The 17,578-nt window shown below is 44.0% G+C and overlaps 1 protein-coding gene across 5 annotated transcripts in view; it reads left to right on the plus strand.

Annotated features, from left to right (window-relative positions):
- Positions 1–17,578, plus strand: part of KAT2B (lysine acetyltransferase 2B) — a 102,332-nt gene that overhangs the window by 41,475 nt on the left and 43,279 nt on the right. For all 5 annotated transcript variants that reach the window (XM_022554706.3, XM_089911197.1, XM_089911195.1 and 2 more), the window contains exons 3-5: positions 7,374–7,519; positions 12,477–12,569; positions 14,068–14,249. In XM_022554706.3, the coding sequence (XP_022410414.2) occupies positions 7,374–7,519; positions 12,477–12,569; positions 14,068–14,249 (421 nt within the window). The remainder of the gene's footprint in view (positions 1–7,373; positions 7,520–12,476; positions 12,570–14,067; positions 14,250–17,578) is intronic.

Genomic DNA, 17,578 nt, shown 5'->3' on the forward strand with positions numbered 1-17,578 from the left:
GGGGCCAGAGCTGAGTGAGTGAAGGTCACAGCCTGCGGTGACAGTGCGCTTCCTGTTCCCAGCGAGGCCACAGCTGCACTGTGATTCCTGGCAGCAGGCTTTGGCAGGTCGCTCTGGCACCCTGGGTGTTTGCAAGTCTGACTCAGCCCTGCGGGGTAGTAGGGTCCACCCTGCTGGGAGATGCAAGGCGGTGGCCGCCCAGTCCTTGACGCACCGCGTCCCCCGCGTCCCCCTGCGCCCCCATGCCCTGGACACTGTGGGCAACAGCGCTCAGCAGAAGGGAGCTTTTCCCACAGGTCAAGGGTTGGCCATTCTTGGGTAATTATATGGATGCTTTGTACCAGGCTCTTGGAAGACAATTTGAAATGAAAGTAGGGTCCTTTTACATCTGATCATCAAATTCTAGATAGAAGAATGATTTTTTAAAAAAACTATTTATTTGAAAATAATTTCAAACTTACAGAAAAGTCATGATGAGAATAGTAACAAGGAGCATCCCGTGTATCTTTTGCCCGGATTTACCTATTGGTAACATTTTGCCCTATTTGCTTTGTCATTTGCTCTCATATGTATGTTTGCGTGTGCATGCGTGTGCACACACACACAGCTACACACACAGACTGATATCATATATACGAGTCTGTGTGTGTGTGTGTGTATTTGTATGTATTATACTTTTTTCCTGGACCATATGAGAATAAGTTGCATTTACATCCTGGTTTTTTCCTCTTAAATACATAAGTATGTATTTTCTAAATTTAAGGATATTCTTTTTTTTTTTTTTAATTTTTAGTTTTTTTGGCCACACTGCACTGCATGCAAGATCTTAGTTCCCCGGCCGGGGATCAAACCTGGACCACAGCAGTGAGAGCGCCGAGTCCCAACCACAGGACCGCCAGGGAATTCCCAGATATTCTTTTACATAACCTCCATTTAGTTACCAACTTCAGTAAATATTAACATTAATGTAATACTTAATCTACCGCTTGTATTCCAGTTTTATAGTTGACCCCAAAATGTCTTTGCGAGCGTATTTTCCTCTCCATTAAGCACCCAGTCTAGAATTACATATGTATTTAGTTGTCATGTGAACGGAAAACAGTGAGTCTTCTCACACCAAGCACTTGTGGAAGGCTTCTGACACCAGATGTGCAGGTTTTTCCACACTGAGTGGTTCTCCAGCTCTCCAGCAGACACTGACTGGGTGTCCTGCGACTTAACTGGATTCTGCTACGATCTGCCTGTAGTTAGCACAGACCCCACAGGGTAAGGGCTCAGATGCCGATCCCAAGCTCAGGTCCTAACCCGTCCTTCTGACTGATCGGCTGTGTATCAGAGGTTCCTACGGCCCCCTCCTCGAGTTGGATAATTTTCTAGAGTGGCTCAGAGTTCTCAGGAAAACAGTTTACTTACTAGATTTCTGGCTTTCTATAAAAAGGATGCAAGTCAGGAACAGCCAGATGGAAGAGATGCACAGAGCAGGGTGGGGTGGAAGGAGCCCAAAGCTCCTCTGCTGTGTCCAAGCGAGCTGCCCTCCCAGCACCTCCAGGCTTCAGCTACTGGAACCTTTACATGCCCTTCAGTTAGGGGTTTTAAGGGAGGTCTTGTTTACATAGGCATAGTGATTGATTAGTGATTAGCTCAGCCTCCAGACCCCCCTTCTCTCCTGGGGAGGTGGAGGGGGCTGGCTGAGTTCCAACCTTCTCATCACGGGTTTGGTTCCCCTGGCAACCAATCCCCATCAGTAGGGGCTTTCCAAAAGCCCATTCACAGAAGCTCAGGTGTGGTCGAAAGGGACACGTTAGGAATAACAACAGACACTCCTTTCACCTTTACTTATGAAATTCCAAGAGATTTGGAAAGTTTACTAGGAAACTGTGCTAGGAAAGGAGACAAAGACCAAATATATGTTTCTTTATATAAATCACAACATCACAGCCGGCCTCTTTAGTCTTTTCCGACATGGAACGGTTCCTCTGCCTTTTTTTTTTCTTTTTTTTGGTCTTTTATGATATTGATGTTTCAGTGGAGGAATGTTTTAAATGTTGAGAACAAACCTGTTGAAGAGCTAGGAGAAAATACATTTTTGTCATCTTTTGGTTCTATGGGAAAGACCTTTGCAAGCAAGACCTTAAAGAAATGCCAGACGTAGATTTGACTTTCTGAAAAATGTAAAATTCCTATATAACCAAACCACAACCTAACAAACAAAAACCCCAATGAAATCCAGGAGGATAGACAGAAAGCTCTTTCAAGCAATTAGAAAAAGACCCACATCCTAAAAAAGCAGGCAGAGGGCGTGAATAGGTAGTGCACAAAAGAACAAATACAAATGGCCAGTAACATGAAAAACAAACAACTCCAAGGGCGTTCCAGCGAATGCAAATCAAAACAGTGGGGGACCCTGATTAATTTTCAAAAGACTGATGAAATGACGGAGCATGATTCTTCACTGTTGGCAAGCGTGGGGAAAGGGGTATTCTAGCACACTGCTGATAGGATGCACATGGATGCAAACTTTATTGGGAGGATGCATTAGGGAACATGTATCAAAGCTTTCAATGGCATTGACTCAGTGTTATGAGTTCTGTGGCTGATAAACTGCTATAGATTTGTACATTGTAGTTTACAGATTTTTATTATTATTATTTTTTGCGGTACGCGGGCCTCTCGCTGTTGTGGCCTCTCCCGTTGCGGAGCGCAGGCTCCGGACGCGCAGGCTCAGCGGCCATGGCTCACGGGCCCAGCCGCTCCGTGGCATGTGGGATCTTCCTGGACCGGGGCTGGAACCCGCGTCCCCAGCATCGGCAGGCGGACTCTCAACCACTGTGCCACCAGGGAAGCCCGATTTTTATTTTTTTAATATATGCCTCCAGGCTTGTAAATAATAGAGGCATATCTCTTCAAGAAAATATGCTTTTGGTTCATCGAAGGGAGCTTATTTGCATCAAAAAGGTTTCTTTGGAAAACATTAAGAGGTTTTTTTTTTTCTTTCAATAATAAGTGGCTCTTTTTAGTTAAATACGAGTTCAGTAAGTAGTTTCGCTTTACAGTTAGAGTGAAGTGTATCTGGGTGTTGGCATGACGTGGTGTTGACTGTGGGGTCTATCTAATTCTGCTCAGCAGCCCCCAGGAGTCAGGAGACGTCTCTGGATTTGGTGGAGATGGGGTTGATGAGGACAGTGGGGCTTTAGGGAGACTCCCATGGCAGCAGAGCAGTCTGGGGGTTGTTTTGTGCCGTGGGCTTGAGATCCCAGTGATCACAGAGGTAGGGGTGGGAAAGCTTAGCTGCGTCCATCCGGTGGTGGCACTGGTTGCGGGAAGAAGGACAGTGAAGGAGTGCCAGGTTCCTTGGCAAGAGGGAGTTGCTGTTTTGAGGATGGCCTTGAGGATTTTAATCCTGGAGTCAAGTTTGCCAGGATGGTGGTGCACTGGTTGTTGGGATGGCGAGGTGGTGAGGTAGGGTGTGGGGATGGATGATTCGGGTTGGAGGAGACCTTAGCTGGTGATGTGGATTTGATGAGAGGGAAAAGCTGAGTGCTAGATGCTCAGAGACTGAAAAGGAGTGTTGGTGAAAGGGGCCCATGCTTGGAGAGTCTGAGAACGGGCAGGTGCAGACGACTGCACATTGATGCAGGGTGGTTGTATCTGCCCGTGCCGGCTTTCTCACTATACGGAAGCTTCTCTTTCATGGCAACTTGTCCAGAGCTGCTTTTTTCCTTCTCAAGTAGATGGTCCACTCTCTCTGTTTTCATCTAATCTTCCCCCCACCCCACCCCATCCATCATTCATTCTAGGAAGCTTAACCCTTTTCGTGCACTGTCATCCTTCTGCCTCAGTATAGCTCCCTTCACCCCCCGACCCACCCTTCCTTTATTCTTGGAGGAAGATTCCTACCCTCTCGGCTGTGAGGAACACCCCCATTTGTCCAGCACAGCCTCGCCCTTCCTCCCTCTGGGAACCTGCAGCTTCCTTTCCATTTCCCCATATCTCCAGCTCTAGTCCTCTGTACTTGGGGTCACACACAGAGCTTGGAGGAGAGATTATGGATTTCCTTATGCACAGAATCAGAAGGAAATGGACCTCCTCAGGTCTCATGTCTTAAGCATTTTAAGTTTTATCTAGTCTCTTCAGAATATCGTGGTTTTCAAGCCATGCAGCTTAGAGCCCCAACAAGGGGAGGGGATGCTGGGCCCCACCCACCTCCCACTCCATTTTGAAAATTGGAGCTTCCAACCTCTGTTTCAACCTCTGTTTAGAAAGAGCAACTCTTTCTAAATTCTGATTAAGGATTTATCTGGGCAAAGCGTTTGTGGCTTAAAGAAAGTGAACCACTGGTTTCAAAAGTGAATCATGGCGTATATTTTTACGAGTTAAAGCCACTATATGTTAGCACCTTAATTAGACTGTTTCATATTTTGGAGAATCTGAAGGCATTTATATTATATTGGAGACTGATTGCTTTCATAACTTATCACTGGAAAGAGATTAAAACATTACAAGACCAAAACAGTCTTAAATAAAATTGTTTCTGTAAATAAGTGACATAAAAATTTTGACCTACTTGTCAGAATAAGGCCTGTGTCCCAAAGGCTTCAGACTAACCTCAAAGAAAATTTTGCATTCCTGAGAAAACAAGATGACCCAGCCAATGTTCTACCTAAAAGGGCATCTGTTAGAAAGTGATGAAGCCACATATTGTAGAGCCAAGTAGAAAGTAATAGATTTGAATACTGACGTTCGTGTGTACATAATGTAGTAATATAGTGTTGGCGTTGTCAAGTTGAGATGTATCTGTGGATGTATCTATGGTACCTAAGGCAGACCTCACCAGATTTCCTTCCTCCCCTCTTCCCTGTTAGAAACGCTGTCTAGAGGTGCACACCCGTGCACATGTAGGTGTGTGCACACCTACGCTCATCACCAATGGCCCGTGACTTGGGCCCTTCCCTCTGCCTTTCCATTGCTTTTCTGCATTAGAAAGGAATGGAAGGTGGGTGGCCTCTGCCCCTCTAACTTGAACCCCTTTAATCTGGCTTCCTCATGAACGCGTGGAAGGCCCACCCTCTTGGTATGTAATCCTCTTACCTCTCTGAAAATGCTTTTGATTGGATATCTTCATTTGAGGTCCCACAGACGCAGAGTCAAAGACAAGGATCTGAGTGCAAGTCCTAGTTTATTTGGGATGGAGGTAGGGGAGTGGGAAAGTGAGACCAGGAGGAGAAGGTGGCCGATATGGGTGCATTATTAAGCCAGTTCCCGCTGTGGGCAACAGGTGGGTAATTCTGTGGGGAAGATGTGAGAGCTGGAGCACTTAGCTCAGAGTTCTTCCCCCCGAGGGGCGAGGCAACTGGGGTCTTTATACGCTAACTTGAAGGCTGCTCTTGAGGGGCGTGTAGGTGGCAGAGCAGATTCTAGTGACAGGAGGGAATAGAGCTGCTGGCAGTTGGAGGCCAGGAGATGTGCTCTGAGGTGGTAAGGGAAGGGGATCTGGGTGGGGTACCAGCTGCGTTCTCTATCCCAGACTTCGGACTGGGCTTCATGGTTTGGTCTCTGGAGTAGTCTGACCCATGCTTGATACCTGGATTGTTCCTCGAGAATCTTTAGTTCCAACTCCCTTTAAAAAGGCAAGGAAAAGCCTACCCTTCTCCATAGTTTAATCTTTCCTTAGAAGTCATCTCAAGCGCTTCTAGGTCCAAGCATTTTCAGTCAACATACCTGAAATGGATCGCTCTTGAAGGGCAGTGCCTATTAGCACAGTGAGCATAGTGATTAGTTCTGGGGACACAGACCTGAGAGCCACGGTCCCGCCCAAGGTGCTCCTGGGCTCCTGGTTGGGTACTGGATGGCTTACCTAGAGAGAGTCCCTTTCAAGTGAAAGGGGCTTGAAGTGAATCACCTAATCATCCAAAAAATATGTGTGTGGGTACTTCAGAATTTGGGTCAAACATCCTTTGCTTTCAGACCCCAGCTCTGCCTTGTTGGCCAATTGACATTGGAGGAAACAGCATTCAGTCTCTGTGAGCCTCAGTTTCCTCAACCGTAAAATGGGGCTACTCATCCCTCCTTCATAGGATTATTTTGAGGATAAAACATGTTCATCTTGAAAAATGGGCTGGATTTGGGAAGAAGAGAGGACAGGGGTGTGGGAGGGGAGGAGGGTGATGGATATGCCACTTAATGATAGTGAGACAACAGAATAAAGGTAGGAAAGGTGGGTTTGGAGCGTGACCGTGCAGGACGTTGAAATCTCAAACTCAGGCCTTGGGGCTTTGCTGCAGAGATAGTGAGGTTTCACAGCATCTCAGGAGGGCTGAGGAAAAAGGCCTTCATTCAGTTTTTACTGATACTCTTTTTTGGTCTTTCCTGATATATGATATTCCTGGCCACCAGAACTGTTCACAGGACTTAGAGCTAAACCTTTAGGGAGCCTGGTTTTGGGGTCCTTCTGAACCCGCAGTCCTCAAATCCTGGATCCAGCCTGTAGGACCACAGGACCCTCTTGGCACGATGAAAATCGGCTTATTTGGAAACATATAAGAATTTAACACCGTCATACCCAGACTTGGTGCCAACAAGTTCCAGATCTTAAAACCGTACATTAGCCGCTCGTCATTTTCAGTGTTGGAGGGGGAGGCTCGTGCTTAACAAGGTGGTGGTCTCTTACAATTATAAGTAGATTTTGTGTGAAGATATCAGTCTTATGGGGGTTCAGAAAGTTCCTCTATTGACAGTGCAGTCTGATGGGTTGACATTCCAGAAGGTTCCTGGGAGAGGATGTTCTATTTTATTTTATTATTATTATTTTTAAAATTTATTTATTTTTGGCTGTGTTGGCTCTTCGTTGCTGCGCGCGGGCTTTCTCTCTAGTTGTGGCCAGCAGGGGCTACTCTTCGTTGTGGTGCACGGGCTTCTCATCGCGGTGGCTTCTCTTGTTGTGGAGCACGGGCTCTAGGCACGCAGGCTTCAGTAGTTGTGGCACGCAGGCTCAGTAGTTGTGGCTCGCAGCCTCTAGAGTGCAGGCTCAGTAGTTGTGGCACACGGGCTTAGTTGCTCCGTGGCATGTGGGATCTTCCCGGACCAGGGCTCGAACCCATGTCCCCGGCATTGGCAGGAAGATTCTTAACCACTTTGCCACCCAGGAAGTCCAATTTTTATTTTATTTTTATTTTATTTTTATTTTTTGGCTGCACCACTCGGCTTGTGGGATCTTAGTTCCCCAGCCAGGGATCAAACTCGGGCCCTCTGCAGTGAAAGCACGGAGTCCTAACCACTGGACTGCCAGAGAATTCCCAAATGTTCCATTTTAAAATGGAGACTGTTCGTGGTTTCCATCTACTTCTCACCTGTGTTCCTTTGATCTTTCTCTTAAGCCGCTCACGTTTCCCACCTGGAGAACGTGTCAGAGGAAGAAGTGAACAGACTCCTGGGAATCGTGTTGGATGTGGAATATCTCTTTACCTGTGTCCACAAGGAAGAAGATGCAGATACCAAACAAGTATATTTCTACCTATTCAAGGTGAGACTTCCACATTTTGAAGGGCTTTTCTTCTTTCTCTCACTGTTCAAATATGCTCTTTATCAATGGGCCAGGTCACGTGGGAACGCTTTCAGCTTAGGTATGTCTTCTGGCCCTCGGGTTTGCAGAAGCATGTGTTTCTCCGTGAGGGACTCTCTAAAATGACCCACCGTACTTTGAGCACATCACTCTCCTCGAGAGCCTTCCTACTTGTACACAGAGTTGAATATCTTAATGTGCTTATAGATTTCTTTCCATTGCCTATCCATCCATCGAACAAGGACTTAGCAAATACCTGCTCTATGCATGGTGCTCGTATAGGCATGAGAGATAGATCAGTGGGCAAAACAAAGTCCTTGCCCTCATGGAGTTTACATTTCAGTAAGAGAGGCAGACAATCAACAAGTCAACAGTATGTTTGCAGGTGGTGATAAGTGCTGTCAAGAGAGACAAAGCAGGGTAAGTGGCATCAGAATGGCAGGGATGCTGGGGGGCTGCGGCAGCCTGGTGCTAAGGAAGAGCAGTTAGGAAAGGCCTGTCTGCGATGACAGTTGAGCAGAAACCACAGCGGGGGCATGAGAGCCATCCCTGAAAAGGGCCAGGGAAGCGCCTTCCAGGCAGGGGGTGTAGACCATGTTACCAGTGAGCTGGACGTGGCCCCTCAGCATGGTGGGGCCCAGGCGGCAGGGGGAGGCAGGAGAAGTGGCTGGAGGGATGCTGCTAAGACCTCGACTCTTCAAGGGGAGGAATCAAGAATTTCCAGATTTGTTTTGGCGTCTTACCGCTGTTCTCTGTGCCTGTTGACACCAGTCACCTAGCACTGCTGCCACTCCCCGCCTCTGCCTCTTCATGCCTCTGCCTCAGCTCCATTGGGTCCCAAGCCCCTCCTTTCCCACTGATATGGGTCTCCCCACGCTGGTGATGGTGATCAAGACTGACAGATTGGGGAGGGAAACCGGGGGTGGGAAAATGGAGAGAGGAAATTCAGGTTGCCAAAAATAGATTCACAAAGGAGGCCGACAGAAGGAATAATTTAAAAAGCCCCAGAACCTGCTACTGAGGGCACTGTTGATTATGTTGTATTGTGTAACCCTTATAAGGATCTCTAAAAACAAAAACAAAACCCCAAACACTCCCCTTCCCCTCGGGGCTTACAGCCAGGAAAAGTTTGCCTCTCCTAATGAGGGCTGGGCTTCATTTTGTATGACAAGGAGAGATCCATTTTCCTTTGAGTTTCCTCTTTTGCTTTGGCTGCTAGGAATCTCAGAGCAAATTTTATACCCAATTCTTAGAATGTTGGTGAGGGCAGAGGGGTCTGAATTTACTTGAAATATGTAATTTTCCCTTTTCCCCTTTTATTAACTTTTGTTTTTTATTGTACTAGGGTTTTGGGGGTCGATGGGGGACAGGAGTGGGAGAGGGAATTCTATTTTCAACTTTTGGAGTCACGTGGGGCTGTTAACACTAAAACGGTAAATGTTGGGGTGGGGTGTAGGGGGAGGGAGGAGAAGGCAAGGGAGAGAGACCACAGCCATTAGCAGGCGCCAGGCTGCTCCAGGTGACAACTTGTTGACATGACCGTGAGGCCTGAGTCATCTGGACTGAACCCTGGCAGGTTCATACTGTTTAGAGCTTCTTTGGAAAAAGGCCTTAGTTGAAGGAAAACAACGTCTGCATGACTGCAGCTATTATTTGTCTTGGAACTCGGCTCCCTGGCGGGTGGTTCCTCACCGCCCTGCTGGAAGGGAAGGTTTCCATCCTGTCGGCCTCCTCTAGGTTCTGTTTATAACCAACCAACAGGCCAGAAAACACTGCTCCGCTTTGAAGTATGTTTTCTCTCTCCCTTTCTTACCTCTCTCATCTTTAGCCATGCAAATATCTTTGCTCTTGAGAACAAAATCCAGAATATTCAGCATTATCCCCTCTCCTCCCCCAAAGTCATTCTTGGGGCAAATAAGTTATAAATCATCCGTTTCTTAGTTTTGGAAGAGGAGTTCCTGTGTCTCTTATGTCTCCATAATTAAATTAAATTAAAATGTTATTGTGCATTTTAGTAGCATTTTGGAAGCTTCTTCTGCCTTAGAGGTTGCAAACGAACTCGGTGAAAAGCTGCTTCCTGAAGCTCATTTTATCCTAGTGTTTGTCAGCGTGGTTCTGGAGCTCAGCTATAGCTGGGTCCCAATCCTGGCTTCATCACTTAGTGAATGTGACCTCAGGCAAGTTGAGTTTCCTTATCTATAGACAATGATAGCACCTACTTCAAGAGGAGGATTAATGAGGTAATACAGATAAAGAACCACAGAGAGTGCCTGGCAAAAGTCAGGAAGCAAATGCTTGCTGCTATTATTAAAGTCTTCGTATACGCCTATTTATCCCAGCTTCATCCTTTTGTAGATGAAGAAGCGGAGATTCGACACCTCGTCAGTTCATCCGTCTACCTCCAAATTGAAACCCTCAGTGGGTCAAGTTCCCAAATGGTCTTACTTTAACTGGACAAAAACGTAGGCAGCCAGAATTATTTGTATCTAAATTTGATAATCAGTCTTTTTATATCCTTAGAAACACATACAACAACTTATCATTTGGCACCTTTATTTTTGTAAAGATGGGCATGATACATTGATAAGATCAGCAAATACTACATGTGAGTAATTTATATGGCACCTCTAGAAGGAAATGAGGCCCTTATAAGACCCAGCTCAGGGGGCATACAGGGTGTTCTTCAACCTTGGGGGTTCGTCTGTTTCCACTAACTCCTGGGAGAAAGTTTGCAATGTTTTGTTTCTGTTGAAAAGGCAATCAGTGGAGAAAGGAGAGAAAGATGTAAATAATGTGTAATAAATAAATAAATATGTAATAAATACATGAATAAATGAGTGAGTGAATGAATGAATGCATGGTCGTATATCATAACTGGCCCATGTGTAAAGGTTACTGAAGGTTCAAGCAAAGGTTGAAGGTGAAGAATTTCAAGATCAAATTTATTTTCAAACTAGGTCTTAACGAGTGGTTCTGCGTTCTTTTTACTCTCTGATATTTGCTCTTTGAGGGCTTTAAATTCCAATGGCAGGGATTAAGAGCGACGTTTTTGTTTTATGGGCGTTGAGATGCCAGAACACTTGGCCTGCATTCTGTGGACGGAGAGGAAATGAAAAAAGACCTCAACAGTGGAAGTTGCCAATTGAGAGCCCTACGGAATTCCTTCCGGAAGAGCCTGGGCCCTGGACTATGTGTGCGACACACAGCCGTCACACACAGCCCCTGCGCACACAGTGGACCTCGGCCTTTCAGGGGTTTGAATCAGGCCATCCAGAGCATGAGCACACCTGCAGTGGCCTGGACGGGCGTGTGCAGAGAGTGCAGTGCCCATCAGCCTCCGGGTCAGCAGAAGGCACGAACAGAGTGGGGAAGGGCGAGTGAGCAGGAAAGGTGTGGCGCTGCTGTGTGCTCCCGGCTGCCCAGAACACGAAAAGTGTTTAGCTTCTCCCAGCTCTGGTCATTGGCGTGAAGGCAAATTGCATTACCTGGTAGTCACCCATGTTGTTGACCTAAGGATTTACTAACATGTAATTAAGATAAATAGAATATGGTAGCTTCCCTTTGAAGGCTGTGTGTGTGTGTGTGTGTGTGTGTGGGTGGGTGGGTGGGTGGGTGGGTGGGTGGGTGTGTGCTGTGAGATACTGTGTATTTCAGAGAAAAGCCTAAGCTTAAAATGTCTCAAAATAAGATGTTAAAATGAATTCCCTGGTGGTCCAGTGGAATTCATTCCACTGCAGGGGGCGCGGATTTAATCCCTGGTCAGGGAACTAAGATTTTTCTTTCGCACGTCATGATTGCAGCGTGCATGCAGAAGGCACCACCAAAAACAAAAAGACAAAAACAAACAAACAAAAAAGAATGCTAAATTTGTTACTCTTACGTATTACCTTTAATCCACATCTTGGTTGATTAAATATCTTAGGAAAAAAATAACATCAAAGTTTCAGTGGGGCTTCTAACCTCCAACTGATGCAGCCTCAACTGTACTGAGCCCTTAAACTCCCTCCAAGGCTGACCTCCTACCTCACCTTCCTGCAAATGCTTTTCCATCCTCTTGTTTTGTTTCATGTTTGTCCTCCCTTCCAGACTCAGTTTATACCCTTCCTCTTCTGTGACATCTTCCCTCGGTAAGGCAGACTTCTGAGCTCTCATCCTCTGGGCTTTATACTGCACTTACTGCTTTTGCAACTTATTTGGAATTTCTCTTCTGCCAACCTTTTTTTTTTTTTTCCTTTTGTATGTGGGAAGACAGCATGGTATGGCCTGGCCCAGCTCCATTATGTGGCCTCTTTTTTTTTTTTAAGGTTTTGTAATACTTTTATGATATTATTAGTATTAAGCAAGACAACATTATTAATATTATTTAGAAATATCGTTAAGACCTAAATTCTGATAAACAAAAAGAGGAAGAGTTGACACATTAAGTAAATTAAAATAAAAAAAATTATAGACACCATAAATAAAGCTAAAAGGCAAACAACAGAATGGGAGAAAATATTTGTAATCTTTTTTCTTTTTCAATTGGGGTGTAGTTGTTTTACAATGTTGTGTTAATTTCCACTGTACAGCGAAGTGAAGTAGAGTTCCCTGGGCTATATAGCAAGTTCTCATTAGTAGTTCTCATTAGTAATCTGTTTTATACATATTAGTGTATATATGTTAATCCCAATCTCCCAATTCATTCCATCCCCCTTTTCCCCCCTTGGTGTCCATAAGTTTGTTCTCTACATCTGTGTCTCTGTTTCTGCCTTGCAAACCAGTTCATCTGTACCATTTTTCTAGATTAATGTGGCCTTTTTTTCCCAGCAAGATTGTAAGCTTGGAGAGTCCATAGTGTCTGTGTGTGTGTGTGTGTGTGTGTGTGTGTGTGTACGTGTGTGACACTGACTGATTTTTTTTTTTAATGATTTCCTTACAGCTCTTGAGAAAGTCTATTTTACAAAGAGGAAAACCTGTGGTTGAAGGCTCTTTGGAGAAGAAACCCCCATTTGAGAAACCTAGCATCGAACAGGTAAAGAGATACAAGAGAAGCCCCTTTCTTAGTGCTTTAAGGCTGAACAAACGTTCTCATTTTCATCTTCATTGCTGGCTTAGAGATGTTCAAGTCTGTAGGAATTGTCTTGGGCCCTTTGGATCGGAAGTGAATACTTAATGTAATAAATGATCTAGCTTGTGTCTCTTAGGGTTGCTGAACGCTCAGAATTCACTGTGTGTTCGGGAAAGAAAAAAATTAATAGAGCATGTAGTTCGTCAGAACACATGAAATGGGCTTTTTCTTGGTGTTGATTTTTTTTTTTTTTTTTTTGCGGTTCACGGGCCTCTCGCTGTTGTGGCCTCCCCCGTTGCGGAGCACAGGCTCCGGACGCGCAGGCTCAGTGGCCATGGATCACGGGCCTAGCCGCTCCACGGCATGTGGTATCTTCCTGGACCGGGGCACGAACCCATGTCCCCTGCATCGGCAGGCGGACCCTCAACCACTGCACCACCAGGGAAGCCCCGGTGTTGATGTTTTAAAATTAAATCTTTGTCCCTCTGGTTGCACTGTTGAAAAGTCTATTGAGGCGAGGGAATTCAGGAGCAATGTGAAAAACATTGTAAGTCAAGTAAAAAGCACAGAAAAGAAATGAGATTTTGTTTCCAGAAACTGGCTTCTTGGTACATTATGATTCCTGCAAAGAAGCTGAGATTTACTTGGGGAATCTGTTGATATGTATAGACCTTTTCTATTAGGTGTTGTCAGGATTTCTCATCAGTATCAATTTTTTGGCCCATCATTGTTCGCCTAAGTAAATCTCAGATACTCTGGACTGAATTTTTTGATGAGAATAATTACAGAAGACATGATATCAGAAACAAATAAATGTATTTTATCAGTTTTTCATAGAAAAAAATGTTGTCTTCAATCCCTACGAAATAAGAATTCATTGTTCCTTTATTTGAAATTAAATTAGATGGGAGTGTGCTGAAGAAAGATTAAATTAATCCACAAATCCACAGATTATTTTAAAAGGCCATAATTTTGAATAAGAATTTTCTTTTGGTAGGTTTACTAAAACCGAAAGAGTGATAGTAAAAGTTCAAATTCTAGTGGTTTAGTTCAAAAATTAAAATTTTATGAATGTAAAAACATTATATTTATCCAAGAATCTCATTATTTGTGAGCTACTGTGTTGACAGTACAGCAAGAGTTATGCTGCAAAATAGCCATATTTTATTGTTTATGGGGTTTTGACTTTTTCGGTCCGTGATTTTGAATTTTTCTTTAGCACGTCACGATTGCAGCAGGCATAGAATTGCAACTCACAGCCTCTGTGTCTTGTCACTTTTCATAGACTGTGATCTGGGGCATGATTCCTTCTGGGCATTCCTGTTTTCTAAGAGGGAAAAGGAAGAGGTTTTTGTGGATAGAGAAATGTCTTTTCTTTTGCTAATGACCACCAACGGGGCTGACTATGTGAGTGTTCAGGATTGCACAGCTGCGTGAATAAATTGCCTTTCCTCTTTTTAAGGGTGTGAATAACTTTGTACAGTACAAATTTAGTCACCTGCCATCCAAAGAAAGGCAAACAATAGTTGAGTTGGCAAAAATGTTCCTGAACCGCATCAACTATTGGCATCTGGAGGCTCCATCTCAACGAAGACTGCGCTCTCCCAACGATGATATTTCTGGATACAAGGAGAACTATACAAGGTAAGCAGATGGCCGGTTCTTCTTCTTTGGCCCATAAAGTACATTGCAGACATAACACTGCTCCTTGCCTCTGCAAGCAGAGGGTTGCCCAGTTATCACGGGACCCCATCAGTTAGAGAGAACGTCTAATTTAACTCCCCAGATTCCTACTCTTCATTCATAGCATGATGTTTTTGGAGGGTGAGGGATCCAAATCATCTAGGCCTGAACTCTTTAATACGATAGTTGCCAGCCACATGTGGTCACTGAGCCCTTGAAGTGTGGCTGGCATGAATGGAGATTTCTAAGACTGTACAAAAAAAAAAAAAAAAGAATGTTAAGTATTTCATTAATAGTTTAATAGATTTTTATATTGATTACGGGTTGAAATGGTAATATTTTGGAAATATTGAATTAAATAAAATATATTAAAGTTAATTTCACCTGTTTCTTTTTACTTTTTTAATGTGACTTACTGGGAAATTTAAACGTGTGGCTTACATTTACATGTGTGGCTTGCATGGTATTTCTCTCGAGCACTGCTGATCTAGATAATTATACTGACTCTGTAATTATTATATAGAGACATCATTAAAAAAAATAAGCAAAGACCGTTAATATAATAGTGTTAAAATTTTTTTTTAAAGAAGGAAAGATCACCATAGTCCCAGCAGCATGGTATAAATAGTATCATTATATATATTGTCTTACAGTCACTGTCCCTTTAAACAGATATTTTACATTTGTTAGAATGAAAGAAAATACAAAATTTGCATCCTTTTTGCCCCCCATTCAGACGTTTTACTGGTTGTATTATAGTCTGTTGAATTGATGTACTGTAATTTACCTAATCATGTCCCTATTGGTGGACATCAAACATATTCTTGGATTACACATCCAAGAATTACACATTTTTCTAAAGTGGGAATTTATTTTTATTACTTACGACTTGCAGAATAATAGAATTGACTTAAGAGTCATAAACATCGGCCCTACAAGGCAGAATGACTTACATTTATTTTTATTTAAGTAAGACAGTGACTTGTATTATCCATTCTGTTCACCTTTTTTATAACTTTTCCCATTTATATTTTATAGGCACATCAAGCTTGCTTCAGGGTCCCCCCCAACCCCGATTTAAAATAGGCAGTGTTTTTCGACAGCTTGTAAAGACCACTTGTACCAAGGTTATTTTCTGTAACAGCGGATGACAAAGAGGAATGGGTGTAGTTGAAGATAAGCTTTTCTCTCTGATCACTGACCTGATTTCATGAGTAAAACCCCCTTTCCCTCTTTTCTCCCCTTTTACAATATATACAATTTGAGTTATAAAGTATTTTATCTTAATAATTGTAAAGATTTACAGATTTCTTCAAAATCAACTTTTTAAATTATGTCTTCATTTTCACACCTTCATTTCAGAGTTTTATATTAACAGTAGTTCCTATAGCATCGTTACTCCTGTTTATAATGAGTTGAGATAATAGAACTCTCAAAAATATGTGTCTTTTAACTCCATCTGAACGACTGACAAAGCTGAATATCTGTCAAAGCCAAACCCCTGAAAATATTTGCCTCTCTTTTTGTTTGTTTTTGTCATTTTTTGTCTGTCTTTGTGTTTTTTTCCTTTGGTCGTGCCAGCTTGTGGGATCTTAGTTCCCTGAACAGGGATTGAACCCGTGACCCCTGCAGTGGCAGCACGGAGTTCTAACCACTGGACCGCCAGGGAATTCCCAATATTTGCCGCCCTTAAGAGAGGAAAAATTGTTTCATCAAGAAGGAGAATTAATTGTGAAGCAGCACGGGAGTTAATGCTGTATTTTAGAAAACAGAATAAAAATACTGTGTAGCACTTGGGAATTACCAAGAAATGGGCGGCACTTATGAAGACTCAAGGAGTCGTAAAAAATAGAAGTCGAGCTCTGGAATGAGCGATGGGTTTGAACCATGGCTCCATCCCTCCCCAGTTCTGTGTGTGTGTTAGAGCTCTCACCTCGCCTCCTGGACCTTCTGTTTCTTCCTCTGCCCGGTCCCATGGCTGTTGTGTGTCCCCTGAGGTGGCCCGTGCCTGGCGTCTGGCGCACAGCACAGGCGCTGGGAAGATGCTACTCATTCTTTCCCCCCAACACACGCCCTCCAAAACTCAGTCACTGCCAGCGCGCAACTCTTCAGCTGGAGCGTGCGCAGTGGGATGAGAGGGTAGGATTTGAGGGTCGCTTTAGAAAGGGCACCGAGAGACAGCCGCAGGGTCCTGGCTGGCCCCGCCTCCTCGCCCCAGCCGAGGGCGGAAGGGTGGAGTCCGATGTGGGGAAGGGAAGCAGCGAGGGGCTTGAGTGAGCCTGTCCTGCAACCTGCCGATTTCTAGGCCGGACGGAGATCAGGAGCCTCTGTAAATAATAAATAAGGGAATGAAGGTAGATATGCCTCCCACCTACCCCCCCTCCCCCGCTCCCCCACCCCCGGGCTTCCCCACCACCGCTGTGTTGAGGAAGAAAGGGAAGCAGAGAGGAACAACCTGTGAACATTATCACAAGCGAGACTTGTTTCGACCACGTGGGAATTTAAAAAACCACACGCCGCTGCGGCATGGTGTCTCACTGATACCATCTTCTCCAAAATAGGTCCTGTTACAGCTGCAGGCACCACGTGGCGTGTCAGTGAACCGCAGGAGCTGGACTGTTGGTTCAGCATGTAATTTACAGCAGTTGTAGCCATTAGGACCGAGGGGCGGAAAACTCGTGGAGTGCACATCAGCATGAAGATGGGGAGAAACAGGATTCTCTGTGGAAGAGAATAGACTCAGAAAACGATTATGTTCCTCACAAAGCTAACCTGTGAGGATCTAGCCAATAAAAATTTAAATGCAGACTGAACAGTAGAACTGCTTAAATTACTTATCTTCTCTGTTCTGACTTAAGGAAAAACGTAAATATTTTATGTTAAAAATATCTGGTATATTAATGTTAATATACTTAACCTTAATAATTTATATAAGTATATATTAAATATACCTTTATATGTCCCCCAGAAATCACTGTGGTGTTGGAAAAAAATCTGGACAAATATTTTGAAATTCCTTGAATTCCATGATGGTGTGCTAATATAATTTCACGAGGAAATAACTGGAAAATAAAGTGTCAAAGGAATACGACTTCTTACAATACATCTGACCAACAGAATATGCTAAAGGAAAGTGACAAATAATTAGCCTTAGATTCTCAGTTGTGCAGACCTCAAAATTAGAGGTCATGCCTCTACTGGGGAGATGGCATTGTAAGAATACTGAGCAAGTTAGATATAACTAAATTGATTTTGGTGAAACAGTTGTTTATAACTACTGCTGTATGAGG

The sequence above is a fragment of the Delphinapterus leucas genome, chromosome 4, assembly GCF_059928025.1.
Source record: "Delphinapterus leucas isolate spDelLeu-1000000601 "Yukka" chromosome 4, BTC_Dleu_Yukka2, whole genome shotgun sequence".
Taxonomy (NCBI): domain Eukaryota; kingdom Metazoa; phylum Chordata; class Mammalia; order Artiodactyla; family Monodontidae; genus Delphinapterus; species Delphinapterus leucas.